The 21,831-nt window shown below is 43.8% G+C and overlaps 1 protein-coding gene across 2 annotated transcripts in view; it reads right to left on the bottom strand.

The window, feature by feature from the left end:
• The window catches only part of NKAIN2 (sodium/potassium transporting ATPase interacting 2), an 819,309-nt gene extending 798,020 nt beyond the window's left edge, over positions 1–21,289 (bottom strand). The window contains exon 1 of one of the 2 annotated variants that reach the window (XM_045008616.1): positions 21,243–21,289. Coding sequence is in view for 1 of the 2 variants with exons in the window: in XM_045008617.1 (XP_044864552.1) it covers positions 6,766–6,819 (54 nt within the window). In the remaining variant the exon portion in view is untranslated. Of the gene's footprint in view, positions 1–6,765; positions 7,281–21,242 lie in introns of those variants that run through there. The other variant, XM_045008617.1, reaches the window with a different exon arrangement.
• Between the last annotated feature and the right edge of the window lie 542 nt (positions 21,290–21,831).

The raw sequence follows: 21,831 nt of genomic DNA, 5'->3' as shown, positions 1-21,831 counted from the left end.
TCAATGGCCCCTGATACAAAAAAGGTTCCCCATGCCTGGCCTACATTTTCAAAAATGACTAGTGATTTTGGCTGTTTCAATTTTTTGGGGTGTCTTAACTTTCAGAAAGTCCTGAGTATATACCCTGTGAAAATCAGACCCCTTTAAAGCAACTGAAGTTGAGCATCCAAAAATTGAGGTACCCACAAATCACTATAACATTTCAAAAACTTGATGCCTATTTGTAAAGTGTATCTGTAAATTTTCTGCAAATTAAATGGTGGGGCTATGCTTTTTTAAAAAAAAACTACAAAAATTCATGAGCAAAATTTATTATAACCAATCAGGTATATGTGATGGGGTGTCCACCCCACACAAGGGAGAGCAGGTTAAATTAGGTTAATTAACCTGAGATGCTGCATCTAGGGGAGAAAGGCTGATGGAGAATGGAGTCCAGCTGGGAAGGCACAGGTGGGGTTGGTATAAAGCCAGGAATTTGGCAGCAGAAAAGAGCTACAGGGGAAGTAGTTTGCAGTCACTCCTTGGAAGAAGGAAGGTGTGTTTAAGACTACAGATTTAGGAAGTCTGCAGAGCGCTTGGGTTGATAAATCCAGAGTGGGGGAGAGTGCATGTGTGCAGAAGATAAGAGCACAGAAGTAGGAAGCAGTCCAATGGAAATAGCAACAGGCTCTGGATGCAAGCAGATCACAGTTGCTAGACACAGGGGCCCTGGACTGGAACTTGGAGTAGAGGGTGGGGCTGGGTTCCTCTACCAACTGCTGAAGACTGTCTGGGATTGTCATCCAAGGACTTTGCTACCTTAGAAGGGGAGGACCTAGTGACCTGGCTGGAGGGCTGAGTCTCTAAGAAGGGGTATCTGAGTCCCAGATTGAGAGAGGCACCACAAAGTGAAGAAAGGGGCATTGGACTTTAAAGGAGCTAATCCCCAAACCAGCCAGGAGGAGGTGCCCTAGCAGTGAATGGACCCCTTACAGTATAGAACACAAAGAAAAATGTAAATGGTGACATATAGAAATAGTATAAAATACTGGGCGAGATGGAAAATACCATTCATCTACTTGCCTCTGGGAAGTGAGACCTTTCCCCAATGAACAGAAGTGGAGTGATAAGCTATTAATTTCTGAAGAATTTTAAGTTCTACTTTAAAATTTCTAGCCTTTGCTTATGACGATAACTTCCAAGTTTGACAAAATGAAGTACCGTCTTCCTGAATTTCTTGCTGACCAGCTCAATGCTTCTGCCATTGTTCATAGTTTTCCCTCACAGTAACAGAGGGAAAATGAAAAGGCTCTGGCCAGTTTCATTACTGCTCTTCAGAACTTTATGGACTGAAACTGACAATAAGGCTGTTAGTTTCATTTTTCTGCTGGCTGAGAAGACTGTAAGCAACAGCATAGGCTGCCACTAGAGCTATTAATGGGAAAGAAGATCCAAAAGAAAAAAAGGCTGAGAAGTTGGGGAAGAGGTAGAATAGTGGAGACTTCCTCTCAAAGCAACATGGAATCTGGGTGAGAAGTGAAAGAAACAGAGACCCCAACTCACATACATTCATGCTTGGTGGCCTCTTGTGGAGGAGGAGAGAAAATTACAAAGAATCAGTTTAATATCTTTGAAGGATTAAGATGTATACTGAGGTTATTTTCATATACTAAATTAATTAAGAGCGTGGACCTGACATGAGCAAAATTAACTCTTACCTGCTATAGATTCACAGATTCTAAGGCCATAAGGAAACATTGTGATCATCTAGTCTGACCTCCTGTATAATACAGGTCATAGAACTTCCCCAAAGTAAATTCCTGGAGCAGATACTCTGAAAAAACATCCAATGTTGATTTAAAAATGGTCAGTGATGGAGAATCCATCACAACTCTTTGTACATTGTTCCAGTGATTAATGACTCTCACTGTTAAAACTTTGCCTTTTTCCAATCTGAATTTGTCTAGCTTCAACTTCCAGCCATTGGATTATCTTGTACCTTTCTCTGCTGGACTGAAAAGACCATTATTAAACATTTGTTCCTCCCTCATGCAGGTACTTATAGACCGCAATCAAGTCACCCCTTAATTTTCTCTTTGTTAAACTAAATGGACTCAAGGAGCTCAATCTATAACTATTTGGGAAAGAGCTGCACACAGCATTCCAGCAGCAGTCACAGCAGCATTAATTTTTCTTATTGGTTAACAAATGCAGAAGAAAATGAACTGTCAGAAGTTGCTTTGCATAATACAAGTGAGAGCACAAATAGGAGGGACTATGTATGTTAGGCAAGGGAGCACTGATCAGTGTGCAGTTGGAAGCAAACTATTTCTTGAGTATTCTGATAATTGATGATACAGTACATTGCACAAGCAGCAGGTGTTTAAATTGCATTTATGAAAATAATTCTGTGTTTGAGCAGGTGCTCTCAAGTGCATCTAACTGCATTCCTGATGCATTCTTTGAAAATTTAGCCTTTATGGTCCATTTCGGAGATTGGCCATACACTGTACAGATAAGCCTGCAGCAACTTTTCTAATGTTCAACAGTATACCATTGTATTACATATTTTGCCAATCCTGCCAAGACTAACTAAATCACCACATCTATACTAAGCAAATATGCAAAAATTCTTCTAACAGAAACACAGGTGCAAAACCCCTTTCCTTCCTTAAAATCTGAAACTTTTTTCCTTAGAAGTGTATTTTCTATGTTTTATAATTGTTTTGGAGCTATACCTCTCTCATAGAGCTGGAAGGGACCCTGAAAGGTCATTGAGTCCAGCCCCCTTCCTTCACTAGCAGAACCAAGTACTGATTTTGCACTAGATTCCTCAGTGGCCCCCTCAAGGAGGAAACTCACAACCCTGGGTTTAGCAAGCCAATGCTCAAACCACTGAGCTATCCCTCCCCCCTCATATTATTTTTAAAAATTAAACCATTGTTTCAATAAAAAAACATTCTCTGTTAAAAATGATGTGGATTAAAACAAATTACTAACAGTCAAGTAATGCTGTTCACAATATCATACCAGTTGACTTTTCTTCATTTTTTAAAAATCATCTTCATCTGCATTAACATGGCTGCTAATTATGGGCTGAATCCTGAAAATTTAGGCCATTCTACTCTATGGAGATTACAGTGACATAGTTCTGGAGCCATAACTATGCCAGCACAGACGTGTATATAGATGCAGACTACAGCAACGGAAGAAGTTTTTCCATCACTGTAGGAACACCATCTCCCCGAGCGATGGTAGCTAGGGACTTGTCTATACTCGAAATGCTACAGTGGCACAGACACTCAACTGCACCAGTCTAGCTCTTCCGTGAAGTGTTCCCATTGGCTTAGGTAATCCACCTACCTGAGAGGCAGCAGATAGGTCAACAGAAGCAGTCTTCCATCAACCTAGCACTGTCTACACTAGTGTTTCTCAAACTGGGGTCGCCGCTTGTGTAGGGAAAGCCCCTGGCGGGCTGGGCCGGTTTGTTTACCTGCCCCGTCCGCAGGTCCCTCCGATCACAGCTCCCACTGGCCTCGGTTCGCTGCTCCAGGCCAATGGGAGCTGCTGGAAGCGGAGCGGGCTGAGGGACATACTGGCTGCCTCTTCCATCAGCTCCCATTGGCCTGAGCCTGAGAAGGAGCCACAATTTACCAATGTACATTACCAAAGAGCCACAGTAATATGTCAACAGCCCCCCATCAGTTCCCCCCAGCCCCTCCCTCCCTCCCACCCACCGGCAGCCCCGCCCATCAGCGCCTCCCCCTCCCTCCCCACACTTCCCGATCAGCAGTTTTCAGGCTCTGGGGGGGGAGGGAGGAGGAGCGAGGGCACGGCAGGCTGAGGGGAGGAGGTGGGAAGGGGTGGAGTGCGGGCAGGGCCTGTGGCAGAGCCAGGGGTTGAGCAGTGAGCACCGCTCGGCACATTGGAAAGTTGGCACTAGTTGCAGCCCCGGAGTCGGTGCCTATACAAGGAACCAGAAGTTAATATGCAAAGAGCCGCATGTGGCTCTGGAGCCACAGGTTGGCCATCCCTGGTCTACACAAATGTTAGGTTGGCGTAACAATGCAGCTCAGGGGTGTGGATTTTTCACATCCCTAAGCAATGCAGTTAAGCCAAATTAATTTTCTAGTGTAGACCAGAGCTGATGTATAAGCAGTCCTTATGCAGTCAAACCAACCAATCAATGGAAGTACTCATATGAGAAAGGGTTTGAAGGCTCATGACCTACATCAATGCATCGCACATAAAGTGGGGGGGGAACACGATTTTTATAAAGTGAGAAGAGTATTCTTGTATGGCCAACTATATTTTTCACCTACTGAAATGTCACTACGCAGATGCAGTATGATTCAGGCATTTTGTTTTATTAGTAATGTGCCCCCTCTTGTGCAGTAAAGAAATTAAAGCCTTCAGGTTTGTCAGGATACTGTGTACTGGTATGAGCTAACTGAAACCTTGTTATGGGTTAAGTTAAAAACCCCATGGAGATTGACCGGTCTGAATGCACCTTTCAATTAGTATAATTGTAAATATAAGCTCCCACTTAAGACAAGGAGTACGTGAACTTACCGAAGAGCTTTTCTTGAATATTGTTTTAGATAGGACTGGGGGTAGGGAGAAGGCAGAACAAAAGAAAAAACTGAGATAGGGATGGGAGATAGAGAGAGTGCCTGAAGAAACAGCTGACAGAGGTTGACTCTGGAAGATATATAAGGAGATGTTTTGGGATCATGGGTGCAGGCTAAAAGTACTCTCGGTGCTGTGAGCAAAAGAAGCTGTTTTCTGCTATTTGATTCCTTCTGCATTCAGAGACATAGGACTTGGTACAATCCTTGTAAATAAATTAAACTGCATCAGAGAAGTACCTGACTATTACCACTTTCTCCTCCTAATTGAAAAACTAACTAAACGCTGATTTTTTGGGTAGCTGCTCAGGTCAAAAAGGGGAAGAGTAGTGCCTTGCAGTCTACTTGAAGACTGCCTGGGAAGGCACAAATATATTGATTCTCAAAGGTTTTATAAGCAATAGTGGAATACAGTACTTAGATTATATTCTACTTATTCTAGAGCCCTACCAAGTTAAGATAAAAGAGTAAAATAATATGAAACAAGATCCTACAATATTTCACCTACTCACTCATTCATATATATCCCTGTGGGGTGTTTTTATTTGTTATATTTTTATATAATATATATATATATATATATATATATATATATATATATATACACACACACACACACACACGAGTTAGCAAATGTACAGACCCAAAGAACAGTAAAATTTTTACATCTCTGCACCTTCACAAGCTAATTCACTCAAGTTAGTATTTGTTCAAAAGGATCTTTTGTCCATATAAAGTACATTTTAAACATTTTGTTGCCTTTTCAGAGAAAATGAAAAGCATGGGTCTGAAACTTAAATAGTTCTGGAAAACTTCAATGATGTATTTTATGTTTCCAAATTGCTGGGAAAAGGTTACATTCCTCATGTACTACACACTTCTATTCAAGTTTTTCTTTTTAGACTGCATATGAATAAATCAAATCTATTAAGATACACCAAATGCAAAGGATCAGATAACTTCTGAGGAGAACACCATTTGTACAAATAGAAGGCTTCCCACAACACAGAAGGATGAAGAATTAATCACAACATATATAAAGACATTTGTGCTTCAGTTCTACTGATAAAACTACTTTTTATGTACTGATTTAGGTCTCTGAAATCCAGTTTTCCTCTTCTTCTGCAGTCTTCTTAGTACCTGGAAGAATTGGTGGTAATGCTGGTTGCCATTGATACCCAGCTCAGGCTTTTCCAGCAAGACTATACAATGAGAGAGAGAGGGGAGTGGGTAATGTGAATGATTTCATTTCTGATCAAGGTTAACTGCTTAAAGAAGTCCTCTACCACACTTGGTCCATTTAAATTCAGAGAGGTGGCATTTTTTGTGGTTGGGTCCTTAGTGATGTGTACTTGTATCACATTTAATCTGAATTCTACAAATTCCACCATCCTCTCAAATCAGACAATAATCCAGCTGGAAATACTCATATATAATACAGAAAAATCCATTTCCTTTCTTTAGCATGTTAGCAGTTAATTAAAAGTTAATTAAAAGCCTTTTCTAAGTTATTGTACTTCTCTTGCATACTTTCTAAACTCAATACAGTTTCTATGTCTGATGGCTATGAATACAATATCTGCAATGCATTCTTGCATCTTTTTTTCACTTCTGTAACAATGCAATGCAGTTAAACATCAGCCACTAATCCTGAAAGAAGAAACATATCTGCAGAAAAAGTCAGATGTAAATTCACTCACACCTGTGTGGCAAGCTGTTCATGACTAATAACAACAATGGCATCCTCAAACTAAGTGCTAACTAAATATCAGTTTGCTGAAAGAAACCAGACACCAAGTTTAGCCAATGCCTATCAAAACTGTCCTGATGTTGTTGGGTTTTTTTTATTAACTTTACTGTATGTACAAAACTCTATAGCTGTCTAAGCAACACCTGTAACGGACCCTTTTTTCCAGTGAATATCAAAGGTACCACCAGATCTCTCCCATTTCAGGGAGTCTTCCTCGTATGGGGGGTTTATTTTAAGACAGCAGGGACAGTAACGCCATGTGATGAATGATACCTTGTGTTACTGATCCACTGAAAAGTCTTTTTTTTTTAACCTTCCACCTCCCCCTTGCAGCCCATGTGTCAGCCTCTGCCCTGCACTTCTTTGCCACTATTGCCGAGGCACCGCACACAGCGCCGTGTCACTTACCAGTTGCATGCCACAGACAAAGATCAGCGTGCACCTGCCGCTGCAATAACCCATGGTTTCCAAGAGCCCTCGCCACGTAGAGCCCGACTTGATCCAATCAGATTGCGGGAGAGGCCAGGCAAACCTGCGCGGGGCTCCGGGGGCTTTCGCCTGCTGCCGCCGCCGCCGCCAGCGCGTCCCGGGAAGTGACAGGCATTAGGACCCGCTGCGCCGGGTTAGCAGCCGCCGCCGCAGCCGCCGCTACCTTCGCTCTCCCAGTGCACCGCGGAGCGAGCCTCCAGCGAGCGCGTCGGCGGCAGCGCGGGGGGCAATGTTGCGCCAGGTGCCAGCAGGAGCAGCCGCGCTGTGCTGGGAAGCCCCAGCGGCATCTGGGCTTCAAAGCCTGCTCCCCAGCTCGGCTCGCAAAGCCTCCGGGGCGGCGGCGCTGCTGCGCGGGGAGGCGGCGGGGCCGAGCTCAGTTCATGCTGGGCGAGGGGCTTCGCGAGGCAGCAGCTCGTCCCCTTCCTCCTCCTCTTCCCCAGCCGGGTCTCGGGCAACGCCAGCAGCGGCCGCCCCTTTGCCGGGAGGCTTAGCCGGGTCTCCCCAGTCCCCTGGGCGAAGGCTTCAGCTGCTCCATGCGGCGCCGGCCGGGCTCCCAGCGCAGCAGCGGCAGCGGGAGGAGAGCGGGGCCCGGAGCTGGCGGCGGCTGCTCAGCGGCATGGCACGGGGCTGGCTCGCAACGTGGGGGGTGCTGCTGCTGCTGCTCTGCCTGCTCCAGCGCAGCCCGGCTGAGGCGCGGGGAGGGGAGGAGGGGTTCCCACTCCTGGGGCTCGCGCTCTGCCACAGGCTTTGCTGCCCCCCCCCACCCACAGACCTCCTCCCCTGGGGGGTCCCCCCCACCAGCGGGGGAAGCTTCACTTCCCCGAGCTCCCTCCCCGCCCCTCTTCCCGGGCGGCCTTGGCGATGGGCGGCGGCGGGAGCTGCTGTGGCTGCCACACGCTCCGGCTGCAGAGGCTCGCACGGAGCTTGCTCGGGGGGACGCTCTTTGGGTCAGGTAGCGGGGCGGGCGGAGGTGGCGGCTGCGGCGGGGACACGGCTCCTCTTCGGGAGCCGCGGGGGCATTTGAGGCTGCGAGGTCCCCGCTCGGCCAGGCCCCCGCCCCCGCTCCCATTTTTGGAAAGGGAGGCGGTGGCGGCTGCTCGGAGAGGGACGGGGCGCGGGCGGAGCTCTCTGCTGCCGCCTGCCGGGGCACCGCGGGAGGAACGGCGCGAAACGCGGGCAGTGCCACCGGGGGACCTGCCTGGGACTGTGTCCCCAGCGCCTCCGCCCCACGCCAGCCTGAGCGGCGGCTCCCGGGAGTGCGTCCCAGGTCCCTGCATGTGGCTGTTAGGAAAGAGAAGCTGCTGGCCATGGGACCCCCAGCTCTCCTTGCTCAACAGCGATAGACGGGCAAACGGGGCGTGGACAGGATGGGAAGCCCAGGGGCATGGAGAGGCAGGATGGCTGGAAGGGCTCAGAGACTTGGAGGGGGCCGGTGTTGGAAAGAGGAGAGGGGCTTAGGAAATTGGGAGTGGGTTGGGGCAGATCTGGTGGAGGGAGCAAAAGGATGGGAACAGGAGGGAGGCATAGCTCAGTGGTTTGAGCATTGGCCTCATAAACCTAGGGTTGTGCGCTCAATCCTTGAGGGGGCCATTTAGGGATTTGGGGCAAAAGTCTGTCTGGGGATTGGTCCTGCTTCAAGCAGGGGGTTGCACTAGATAACCTCCTGAGGTGCCTTCCAGTGCTTATAGTCTATGAAATCTTTTGTGAACCTTCCTCTCACGCACTTCAAACAGACCCCTCACCAAGCTCATCATCAGAAGCAAGCTTCCCACAGACCAGGGAACATCAACTGACAGCAGCACCAGATCCTGCCAGAACAGATGTAGAATCTACAGACATATCTCCACTGCTGCAGTGATTGACACCTCCCCACACAACAGACCTTTCAAGTTCCATGGGTTCCTACACATGCCTATCACAACATGTGATGTAGCCCCAGTAGCAACTGTGTGGGTGACAATCCAGACAATCACTATGCTCTCAAATGAACTCACAGGAAAATGATAAAAACCAAAAACACCCTGTCCCCTAGTGAACACTTTTCACAAAGCAATCATTCCATATCTGACCTGCCAGTCCTCATCCTCAAAGGAAATCTGCATACACTTTCAAAAGATGAGACTGTGACTTTAAATTCATAACTTTGCTAGACACTAAAAGTCATCTTAATAAAGACACTGGATTTATGGCTTATTACAACACTCCAACTAACCCCCTTTTTGTCCTATGACCAGAGGGGTGTTAACAAGCCACTTCACCTTGAATGGTCCCTTAGAATATGTGCTTATGGTAAAGAATCTGTTCAATCTTGTATTTAACTATGACACTCTGAGTACCTTTCCCAGACCTGGAGAAGAGCTCAGTATAGCTCAAAGGTTTGTCTTTTTCACCAACAGAAGTTGGTCTAATAAGAGATACTACCTCACTCACCTTGTCTCTCCAGTATCCTGGAACTGATACAGCTATAACAACACCGCATACAACTTCTGATGTCACTCAAAATTGCTTCAAGAATGTTGGAAGTGATAAATTCAGTGTCTTGTAAAGCACTATGGAAAATATTTGCATTGGCTGGTGTGTTGAACTCTTTTGATTCAAAGGTTTCCAAAATATGTGGATAAAGTTTGTGGGGGAAATTACAGCATTATGTCATTTAAACCATCCAGTATCTATAAGCGTGCAAAGGCATTTACCTGCTGTGTGATCAGAAGCACTTGACACAGTGTTGCAGGGAAGTCACTCTTTTGGCTGAGTTACTGATTAATGCTGTTGTTTTAGCAATTATATCAACAATTATGAATTGCAGGAATCTCACTAGATTTACTAATCAAATTTAGACAAATGACTTACACAATGGATATGCAGTGCCACTGGATACTTACTGTGAATGAATGCCTCACTCCAGAAAACCAACCACTCAGTGCATGAGCACTATCAAAGCCTAAACCCACAAGCCTGCTGAGATCATGTGTGTCTATAATAGTAAGCCTGAGTGAGTCCTGACACCTCATTCAGTCATAGAGCTTAAGGCCAGAGGGGATCACTAGATCATCTAGTCTGACCTCCTGTATATTATAGGCCACCACCCAGCAGGTGCGCACTAAACCCAACAACAGAAATGAGACCAAAGTAAATGAGACCCACAAGAGTTTCTAGACTGTTATGTGCCATAAACAGAATAGGAAGGACCAAGGTGTGCCAGTGCTCAAGGCCCCTGCAATGATGGGGAAATTATTAAGTGAGATATATCCAGATAATCCTGACAAGTAACCCTGTCACAGGGTTCACTCCACTCACCACTGTGGCACTTCCTTGTGGCTCATCTGGGGATGAGCTCACCAGTGGTTTTACGTCTCCTCTTGCAGTTCTCCAGACCCCTTGTCCCAATCTCTCACTCGGCGGCCTCTCTTACTCTCTGTGAGCTGCAGCGCTTACTCTTCATGGCTTGGCCTTCCAGCCAGGTCAATGTAGTCTCCTCACTTCTGGGGTATCAAAGTCTCTCCAAACCAACTGCCTCAGGCAGTCTTCAAATTCCACTGCCCTGTCCATGCCACTCCCAGTGGCTGGTAGGGGAACCCATGGCCGCCCTGTACAATGGATTTCAGTCTAGGGACCCTAAAATCAGGTCCTCTCAGAGGTCCAGAGAGGCCCGGGCCACTTCCAGCTTTTGAGACCCCTATCCATAATAAAAATAAAAAATGACAACACATGAAAACAAAATAAAGCTAAAAAAAAAGAGTGAGACACAATTTGATTTTTTTTATTTAACAAATGCTTTTCTAGTCTTTTTCTGTGCAAAAAAATTGTCCTTTACCAAATCACATCTCTTATTTGCCAAAAAATGAACAAGTGTCTAAATTTGAGGCCCCTTTTAAGCTTGAGTCCGAGGCTAAATGGCCCTCCTGGCCCCCCCTCTGATTGGCCCTGCCTACAATCAGCAGCTAAGGCCCCTGTTGTCTCACCCATGCTGCAGTTCTCCCTAGACTTTTTCCTGCTTCTTTCTCTCAATCTCAAGAGTGACTGCTAACTCATTCCCCCTGCAGCCTCTTTCTGCTCTCTGGCTTTGTACAAGTCTAACCTTTTCCTGCCCAACTGGGCTTCAGGTTCAGTTAGGGCTTATATCCAGCCTATACTTCACCCATTTGAAGCTCATCCTGTCAAGTAGCCCCCTTCTGAGCCATTTTAACTTCTTCAGGGGTGCTGTCATGTGAACTCCCCCATCACAGACCTGTACTCACACACTGCAGAGGAAGGCAACCCCCCCCCCCAAGGTCACTGCCAATCTGATGTGTGTGGGGGGGGGAATTCCTTCTCAACCCCACTTTTGACAATCAGTTGGACCCTGAGCATATGAGCAAGACCCAGACAGCCAAGCACCCGAGAAAGGGAATGCCCAGAGCTCTGGCCAGCCCTACCCAGTGTTCCATGTCCAGTCACCTGTCATGTAACAGCGCTCATAACCTTTTTAACCCCAAACCAAGTCAACAGAAGCACTATAGGGCAAGAAACTAAAACAGAAGAAACTTTTCAACAAGAAGCTCAAACTATTACTCCCATTGCAAGTAATAGAACCTGTCCAATTCAGAACACAAAATTGCTGGCAGTCTGCCAAAGTAACAACTATACCATCCACAATGTCATATGGCATAACTGCCACTGAGAATCAGCCATGGGGGTGAGGGGAGGGGAACAGAAGACAAAACCAGAAAGTCAGACTGGTTCTTGAGGACACCCAGCATGCTATTTATGGTGCTGATAGAAGTAACACATGCTTGCCCAGGTTTCAGAGTAGCAGCCGTGTTAGTCTGTATCCGCAAAAAAACCAGGAGTACTTGTGGCACCTTAAAGACTAACAAATTTATTTTAGCATGCGCTTTCGTGAGCTAAAGCTCACTTCTTCGAGCTTTAGCTCACGAAAGCTCATGCTAAAATAAATTTGTTAGTCTTACACATGCTTGCCCAGTCACTGATAAAAGACATGGAGAACAGTAAACACAGGCTCCATGTTGTAAATCCACCTCCGCAGCTGAGGAAGTCACTGCAGAAAGAGCTATTTGGAGAACAAGAAGAGGCCATGTGATCAGAAAGCCATGGAGATTCAGAGACAGTTGTTACAAATGCCCAGCAAGAAGCAGAATAGTTCTCATCTACCAGAGAACTCTGGTTGTCTACCTTGAATACCACCCTTGACATCTCCATGTGTGTGTTTTATTAACTGATGTAATTGATTTGTATTTGTTATTTTGGTTCATATTATGTTTGATTTTAATTTGATTTTCTTTTTAATAGAGACAATGCAACAGTAGCTCCTGGAACTGGTGGAGACTGACCACTGTCATGTGACGGGGTAGTAACCTTTGTGATCCTAGCCCAAGACAGATGACTGGGGGGCAGTTACCTCTTACTAGCACTCCTGTGTGTTACACATTTATTACACTGTAAACTTTTTACAATGAAAATGATAACTGAGCCCAGACACAGTACAGTCCTTCATGGAGCTCTGTACCTTCCACTTCCCCTCCTTTATTACAGTTCCCTCCTTCCCCGGTTCTTCTGTTTCCATCTGTCTCCCTTGCTCTGTTTTCTCACTTCCCCTTTTCTCCCACCTCTTCTTCCTCACCCCCTTTGCCCTTATCTTGTTCTATCCCTTCCATGTTAATCCTTTGTGTTTCTTTCCATGCTGGACCATTCTCCCTCCTGCCTTCTCTACATCCCTCTGGAGCCTGCTTCTTCCGCAGGAGCTCTGCCCCACAATGCTAGATCCTGCTCTCTACCTCTGCAACCATTCCCCTCCATTCTTGCCCCAGCTGCTCTCCACCAGCAGTTGCACTGAGGAGGAAAGAAAATCAGCTAGCAGAGCAGAAAAAAGGAATATAAACATGCCAGTTCAACTATATGTCTTAGCTTTGGATGACTTGCTTGAAATCCTTATGTCTGTCTCCTCTTGTGAGTATCCTTAGGGCACTGCTATGCAGTCAGATGAGAAGTTAAGGTCAGGAGAAGTTCACATGACCTATGTATTTATTACAGAATCTCTCTAGTTTTCTGCAAACAGCATGGGGATTCCTGTTCAAATCCCAGCTTGCATGAGAAGAGCTAGGCACATGTCCCTCCCTCCTAACCAATGCCAGTCAAATATTGTTAACAATGATGACCTTTAACTTGTCCTCCAGAGGGAGTTTGTTAACCCTCACTGAGATGGTTGTGAAGAGTTCACACTTCTCATTTAGCTATATGGTCTGTAACAGACTCGCCAGCACAGCATAAGTTTGCTGTTGTTTCATCTCTGGAAGGTTTTCTTTACAATCATAAAATATTATTTCAAAAAATAAAGAAGTTTATGCTCTGATGAACTTCATGGCGTGAGGGCGGATTATACTCTTGCCCCCATCCCCATATCCACCAATGTGAAGCTTACTTCTGTGCACTTTACATCAGCCAGGGCGGAGCTAGTCCGAAAGAGCTGTAGGACAGACACTCTGGTCTTTCCCCAGGCCAGTAAGGATCCATTCTGTGGCCCAGGTAGTTCGGTGTGCAAAAAAGTCAGCTGTGCACATATGTACAGTGTATTTGTTTCTTTGGTTCAAACATAATTAACTTAGGATCTGTAGTGTGTGTTCAGCAAGCAGTTTTCAAATGCTCAGATCAAAACTGATTTTCCTTGGAAACTAGGCTGGAGACTGCTTCTCACTGAAGATTATACTACACAAAATGTTAACTTTCAGACATCAGTGATTCCACCAAAAGGTTAATAACATAAAAATGATCACAAGGAGGAGGGAGGAGTGTATTCTTTCCACACTCTTCTTGCTCTAAGAAATAGCTTACCTGATTATACTCAGATTCCCAAAAATCATCTTTGGTCATGGGCAAAGACTAGGGCTGTCAATTAATCATAGTTAACTCATGCGATTAACTCAAAAAATTAACAATAGAATACCAATTGAAATTTATTAAATATTTTGGATGTTTTTCTACATTTTCAATATTGATTTCAATTACAACCCAGAATACAAAGTGCACAGTGCTCACTTTATATCATTATTTTGATTACAAATATATGCACTGTAAAATGAGAAGCAAAAGAAATAGTATTTTTCAATTCACCTCATACAAGTACTGAAGTGCTTTATCATGAAAGTGTAACTTACAAATGCAGATTTATTTTTTTGGTTACATAACTGCACTCAAAAACAAAACAGTGTAGAACTTTAGCGCCTACAAGTCCACTCAGTTCTACTTCTTATTCTGCCAATTGCTAAGACAAACAAGTTTGTTGACATTGACGGGAGATACTGCTGCCTGCTTCTTATTTACAATGTCATCTGAAAGTGAGAACAGGGGTTCGCATGGCACTTTTGTAGCCAGTGTTGCAAGGCATTTACATGATAGATATGCTAAATAGTCATATGCCCCTTCATGCTTTGTCCATCATTCTGTAGGACATGCTTCCATGCTGATGATGCTTGTTAAAAAACAAAAACAAACAAACAAAAAAGTGTCAATTAAATTTGTGACTGGACTCATTGTGGCAAGAATTGTATGTCTCCTGCTCTGTTTTGCCCGCATTCTGCTATATATTTCATGTTATAGCAGTCTCGGATGATGACCCAGCGCATGTTTGTTTTAGGAACACTTTCACAGCAGATTTGGCAAAATGCAAAGGAGGTACCAATATGAGATTTCTAAAAATAGCTACAGCACTCGATCCAAGGTTTAAGAATCGGAAGTGCTGTCCAAAATCTGAGAGGGATGAGGTGTGCTTTTAGAAGTCTTAAAAAAGCAACACTCTGATGCGGAAACTACAGAACACCAAAAAAGAAAATCAACCTTCTGCTGGTGGCATCTGATTCAGATGATGAAAATGAACATGCATCAGTCCACACTGCTTTGGATTGTTATCAAATAGAACCCATCACCAGCATGGAAACATGTCCTCTGGAATGTCCTCTGGTTGAAGCATGAAGGGACATATGAATCTTTAGTGTATCTGGCATGTAAATATCTTGCAATGCCAGCTACAACAGTGCAAGGTGCACGCCTGTTCTCACTTTCAGGTGACATTGTAAACAAGAAGCAGGCAGCATTATCTCTTGCAAATTGTAACCAACCTTGTTTGTCTGAGTGATTGGCTGACCAAGAAGTAGGACTGAGTGGACTTGTAGGCTCTAAAGTTTTATATTGTTTTATTTCTGAATGCAGGTTTTGTTTTTTGTTTTTGGTACATAATTTTACATTTGTAAGTTCAACTTTCATGATAAAGAGATTGCACTATAGAACTTGTATGAGGTAAATTGAATTTTTTTCTTTTGTTTTTTAAAGTGCAAATATTTGTAATAAAAAATAAATATAAAGTGAGCACTGTACACTTTGCATTCTGTGTTGTAATTGAAATTATTTTAAAATGAGTAACCATCCAAAAATATTTGAAATAAATGGTATTCTGTTGTTGTTTAACAGTTCAACTAATCGTGATTTTTTTAATTGTGTGATTAATCACGATTAATCGCTTGACAGCCCTAGCAAAGACCAAGCTGGGGAGATGTCAGTCCAAATGGTGAAGTTTCCAGGTGAATGAGCAGAAACAGTATTTTGCTACCTTACATAGTTTACTATTTTCCTTAGTAATATGCCCGTACATGTATATCACAAGCAATTTTGCATATGTGCTCATCAATTAACATCATGTCAATACAATCAGACACAAATCTAGGCAAATCAGTATAAATACCTGTCCACTATACCGGTCCTAGTTTTGGCAATATGTAAAATGCAGTGGTGGTGGTGGGAGAAGGAAATGTCATTTCAGTTGAACTAACACGTGTTAAAATCATAGACCTTTTATGTATTACTAGGGGATGGGGAAAAAATCAATGAGGCGAAAAAACAAATGTTATACATAACAGAAAATTATTGTAAGCTTAAATACCTTTCACCGAGAACTCTGTTGAAACCTGAAAGGCTGTAGTAATCTTAAACTATTTTTTGAACCTCATCCCTACCATGAAGATTGAATGTCAAGTACTTTTTTTTCCTCCTGCAGGATTTCAAGACTTGATTGCCCAAATGACAGTTTACTTATTTTACTGTCACATACTTTTTTGAAATGCCATAACAAGTTGATTACAGGTTTCACATTTTGCATAGTGACAAAATCATCTGTCATATAACAGTCTGATGCCTGAAATCCATTTCACTAAGAAGCAGTTTCTATTGAAATTAATGATATTCAGAGTATTGAAATGGATTTAAATATGTAAGTTTCTTAAGCAAGGCTCTGTTTTAGCTAAATGGCAAGAGCTATATTATCAACCTATGCATGGAATCAAGACTTGTAAAATTCATCAAACTAACTAGCCAGAGGCTAATCCAAAGTATGAGTGGGATCATTCCATCAGTGAAACAAAGAGGCAGTGCTCTGTTGCAGAAAGGAAGGTGTTTGCTGCCTGTCACTATACCTTCTTTGGGGAATCCCATCAGCATATGACAGAGAATTTAAAATCTCCTCATACCACACTCTGGCTGCTGGGAGGAAAAATTAGCTTTTTCTTTCTGTGCCACCTAGTACCATTTGCCTGTTGGGAGTAGGGTTCCACTACTCTGGCCTTACACCTACCTTCTGGCTAATGTAATGGAGATTTTCTATTAAACCACCTCTAGCCCAGCCTGCAGTTTTTGATGAATATATCAAGTTTTTTATAGTAGTAAGAATAGTGTGTTTAACATGTGACATCCTTACCTATTCACTTTCTTGTTTTTGAGCAATCAGGCTTTTGTAAGTGATGTGATAGGTAAACTACATTGTTGTTACTTAGCAATCTTAACTGGTTTCTGAAATAACTTTTTTGTTGTGGGAATTTCCCAAGTGTAGGGTGTGTGTGTGGGGGGGGATTTAAACACACATTTTTCTTCTATGCGGTAACTGATAATGCAGGTTTCAAAATGGTAAGGAAATGGAATGGGATAGAGCACCAGATTATTAGATTATATTGAAGGAGTGAGTGGTGCTGCCCAAGAAGTTAATGGCTCCTATGGAGACCTCAATGCACACCTGACAATCTACATATGTTTACTAGGTAGGTAACTCGGCCATGTATGCCTGCACCACACAGCCTACCAATGTTCAGAATGCTGGCAGAGTCATAATAAGTTAATTACTAGACCCACATCTAGAGCCTTGTCTGTTTGGTATTTCCATTGGAGTCAATGGAAAAACTCCTGCTGAGTTCAGTGGGCTTTGGAGCAAGCCACTTAATGCATACATTATTAGACTGCTGTGCCTCAAAGCGAATCACTAAACCTGTCTGTGCCTTAGTTAGCACATTTGCAAGATATGGCGAATAATAATGCTTTCCATTAAACTAGGTCTTTTCCATTTGTAGCTCTTAAAGCATTATAGAAAGATGGGTGAGCATTATTGGTCCCCTGTTTCACCTCGTCTAAGTGCAGAGACTTGAAGCAATTTGTATGACAGACACTTTGGTCTAGTGAGTAAAATAGGAGTCATTTAAAGGATTCAAGACGAGGTTTGTTACTAGGTCTGCTACAAACCTCCTCTATAGCCTTTTGCAAGTCATCTAAACATTCTGGTTCTCAGTTACCTCATAAAAAAGATAGCAGGTTAGTATGACATGATCTGTTTTCCATAAAAAAAATGTGGCATGAATAGATTGATACCTTTTCCAATCAGATTACAAGTTTGGTTGATAAAGTTAACAGTGTTGCTGCAATATACTTAAACTTCTGTAAGGTATTTTACTTGGTACCATACAACATTTTGATTAAGAAACTAGAATAACACAAAATTAACATTGCACACATTAAATGCATTAAAAAACTGGCTAACTGATAGGTCTGAAAATGTAATTGTGAACAGGGAACCATTACTGAGCAGATATGCATCTGGAGGAGTTCCACGGGGACTGTTTTTTGGCTCTACGCTATTTATTTTTTCTTCCATTTAATTGATAAAAATGTGAATTAATGATAAAATTTGTAGATAACTAAAAGACTGAGTAAATAAGGAAGTCATTGACACAGAGCAATCCAGGGCCGTCCAGAGGATTCCGGGGGCTTGGGGTCTTCGGTGGCAGAGGGCCCTTCCATTCCGGGACCCGCCGCCGAAGTGCCCTGAAGACCCGCGGCGGGGGACCCCCACCGCCAAATTACTGCCACCCTGTTTCGGCAGTAATTCGCTGGCGGGGGGTCCTTCCACCCCGGAGTGGAAGGACCCCCCGCCAGCAAAGACCGGGAGCGGAAGAATCGCCGGGGCCCAGCCCCACAAGAGTTTTCCGGGCATCCCAGAGCGAGTGAAGGACCCCGCTCCAGGGCCCCCGAAAAACTCTCATGGGGGCCCCTACGCGGGCCTGGGGCAAATTGCCCCTCTTGCCCCCACCCCTCTGGCCGGCCCTGGATCAATCTAGATCACTTCTTCATGTAGACACAAGCAAACAATATGTGTTTCAGTATGGCCAAATGTAAAGTCATATATCTAGGAACAAAGAATGCAGGCCATAATTACTGGATGGGGAACTGTAGTCTGGGAAGCAGTGACTCTGAATAGGACTTGGAGGCTGAACATGAGCTCCCAGTGCAACACTGCGGCCAAAAGGGCTAATGTGATCCTTGGTTGTATAAACAGAGGAATCTTGAGAAGGAGTGGGGAGGTTATCTTACCCCTGTATTTGATAATATTTCCTCTGTATCTAATGAGACTGCAACTGGCTTACTGTAATCTGCTTCCATAATTCAAGAATATTGATAAATCGGAGAGCATTGAGAGAAAAGCCACAAGAATAATTAAAAGATTGGAAAAAAATGCCTTATGAGAAGAGCTCAATCTGTTTATCTTAACAAAGAGAAGGTTAAAGGGTAACCTGATTACAGTCTATAAATACCTGTATGTGGAATAACCTCCCTCCCCCCCAGTAATAAAGGACTCTTCATCTGGCAGGCAAAGGTCTCACAAGATCCAAAGGCTGGAGTTTGAAGCTAGACAAGTTCAGACTGGAAATAAGCCACACTTTTTGAACAGTCACTTAACCATTGGAACACCTGACCTAGGATCGTGGTGGATTCTCCATCACTGGAAAATTTTAAATCAATATTGGATGTTTTCTAAAATATATATAACCATCATCATGGAAAAATCCCAAAGGGATGTGGCCTCCTTGCAGATCGAGTGCCACCTGGATTTCAAGGTGGACTGGATGGATTTTCAGTTTATGCCCATCACTAGCAATCTTATGCCACCAAAGCATTTGGCACTCAAGTGATTGCCAGCCATATACTGATTCGGTTTTAGCAGCTTTCTTGGTAAGGGCTATTATCAGAATGGAAGACCAATGAATTCTAAAATATATGATCTAGTTCAAACACCAGCTAGTTCAGGGAAGTCCTATCGTCTGTCCCTTCCACAGAAGGCCAGACTAGATGGTCACAATGGTCCCTTCTGGATTCATAATCTATGAATTATATTATACTGTTTTAATTCTTTATCAATTAAATCTTGTACCAGCTGTTCCATTATTTAGCTCAGGATCGATGTCAGGCTGCCAGGTCTATAATTACCTGGTTTATCCCATTTAAATGTTGGCACAACATTCACTTTCTTCCAGTCCCCTGGAACTTCCCCAGAGTTCAAAGACTTACTGAAAAAAAATCAACATTAATGGTCCAGATAGCTCTTTGGCCAGTTCTTTTAAAACTCTTGGATGCGAGGTATCTGGACATGCTGCTTTGAAAATGTCTGACTTTGGTAGATTCTGTTCAACATCCTCTTGAATTACTATTGGAATGGAAAGAATTTCTTCATCATCAGATGACTGACTATACCATCTGGCTTTTTCCCAAACGTAAAACAGAAATATTTATTAATCACTTCTACCTTTTCTGCATTATTATTGTAAATTCCACCATTTCTGTGTAGCAGTGGACAAATGCCATTGTTACAATTCCTTTTGTTCCTAGTATATTTAATAAACTCTATTGTTCTTCATTCTACTGGCTATAGATTTCTCCTTGTGCCCTTTTGCTTCCTTTAACAATTTTCTATAATTCCTAGCCTCTACTTTATATTAATTGGTATCAACCTCCCTCGCCCCATCATTTGTTATATATCTTTAAAAAGTTTTTATAGCTACTTTCACTTCCCCTCTAAGCCAAACATTTTAAAACCAGTGTGGCCTTTCTAACTGTGGTTATTTGGGCATCTAGTACAATGTCCCTAAACAGTTTTCAATTTTCATTCACATTTTTGTTTAAATTCTTTCTCCCACATGATTTAGTTCATAATTGTTTTCAGCTTTGCAAAGATGATCATTTTAAAGCCCAAGTATACATATTACAGATTTGGACCTTATTCAATTTGCACATAAGAGATGTGTCATATTCACTTGCACCTAAGCAACCACTAAGTTTTAGTTCTGTGATCAATTCCTTTTTGTCTGTCAAGATCTAGTCTATTACAGAACTGGATGCAACACTTTTTGAGTTAGAAATTTGTCATTTATAATTGTTAGGAATGCTGAGGATATTTTAGTAATGGCAGCTCGAGATGTCTAGTATATGTCACTCAGATTGAAGTCCACCATGATAACCTTCCCCCCATAGTTAGGTGCTTAAGGAGATGGTCATCCTGTTCTCTGGGTATGATTTGGTGGTCTGTAGCAGACACCTGTCTGTGTTTTATATGTTAGGACATTGATCCATAAGCATTCAAAATCAATTGCTGAGTCAGAGTTGTCAGTGGCTTGGAAATCGGTAATGTCATTGTTGACCTAGTGTGCCACTCCCCCTCCCCTTTTGACCAATCAAACCTTCTTCCTAAATAGGTTGAGACCACTGATTTTAACATTCCATTCACGCAATACTTCCCACCAAGTTTCAGTATCACCAAATAGGTTGAATTTATGCTCATAAATGAACAATTCTAATTACTCTTTCATTACCTAGGCTCCTAGCATTGGTGTACAGGCAATTAAAGAATTTCATCCTTTGGCGCTTTGATTAATTTTGTTCTGAGCTTCTTGTTCTTTGTGCTAACCAAGTGCTCACTAGTTCCCCCTTTTCACCCTCCCCATTCGTTGTTAGTTTAACAGAAGGTTGCCACTGAGACACAGAAAGAGCGAGACACTGCCCCTCCCCCCCGCCTGACCATCTTCTTCCCCTCTCAGGTGCCCCCACACTAGCAGACTGAAACCCCCTCTGCACCCCTCATGAAGGCAGCAGTGCAGGTGGAGGCTGGGCACAAATGGTGGTTCAAGTCTTCTTTGCTCTTACCTTCCTATGACCCACCTATACCCACCCCTTCCCAGGAGCCTCAGCCCTTGAGGAAGCCCTTGCTACCATCCCTTCTAGAAGCTCTTGACTCCCCCATCTTGGTCCTCACTACTTACCCCTCCCTGCTGGTGAGCCTTGGGTCCATCCCGCTCCCCGTGGCAAGAGATGCTGCAGCAGATTGAGGGCCCGGCACATGCAATGGGACTGGGGTGCTGCTCCGGCCATGCTTCCCTCTCAGCCACGTGAAATGAACGTGCTGTAGTTACAAGATTGCTGGGCGGCCGCTGCCATGCATGCACATAGCTCAAGAGGGAATGTTGGTGCTGTGGGGAAAAGACAAGCACATTTTCACCAGCAACTTACAACCAGCAAAGCACTATAAAAACTGGCCAGGCCAGTTAAAATCCAGCTAGCTGGCAAGACTAGATTAAACACTCTGACTAGTTTAGCCAGCCTGTCCCCTAGAAGACTGGTTTCTCTTCTGCTGAGATGCAGGTCATCTGAACTGCATAGCCCTGTCTCATAATTCCACGTTTGGTACCAAGTTGTCATCTGGTCCCTCCCCAGAGTGAAGGGACTTTGAAGAGGCCAGCTGCGAGAAGGCAGCTTGGGTCCTGACTGGTTGCAACTGGACCTGGATACCCCAGCCAGGGATTGAACTTTCAAGTGGCATGGCTGGAGGGCAAGGCCACAGAAGACCCAGAC

This window comes from Mauremys mutica, chromosome 3 (assembly GCF_020497125.1).
Source record: "Mauremys mutica isolate MM-2020 ecotype Southern chromosome 3, ASM2049712v1, whole genome shotgun sequence".
NCBI classification, from domain to species: domain Eukaryota; kingdom Metazoa; phylum Chordata; order Testudines; family Geoemydidae; genus Mauremys; species Mauremys mutica.
This window is presented reverse-complemented; position numbering and strand designations above follow the sequence as displayed.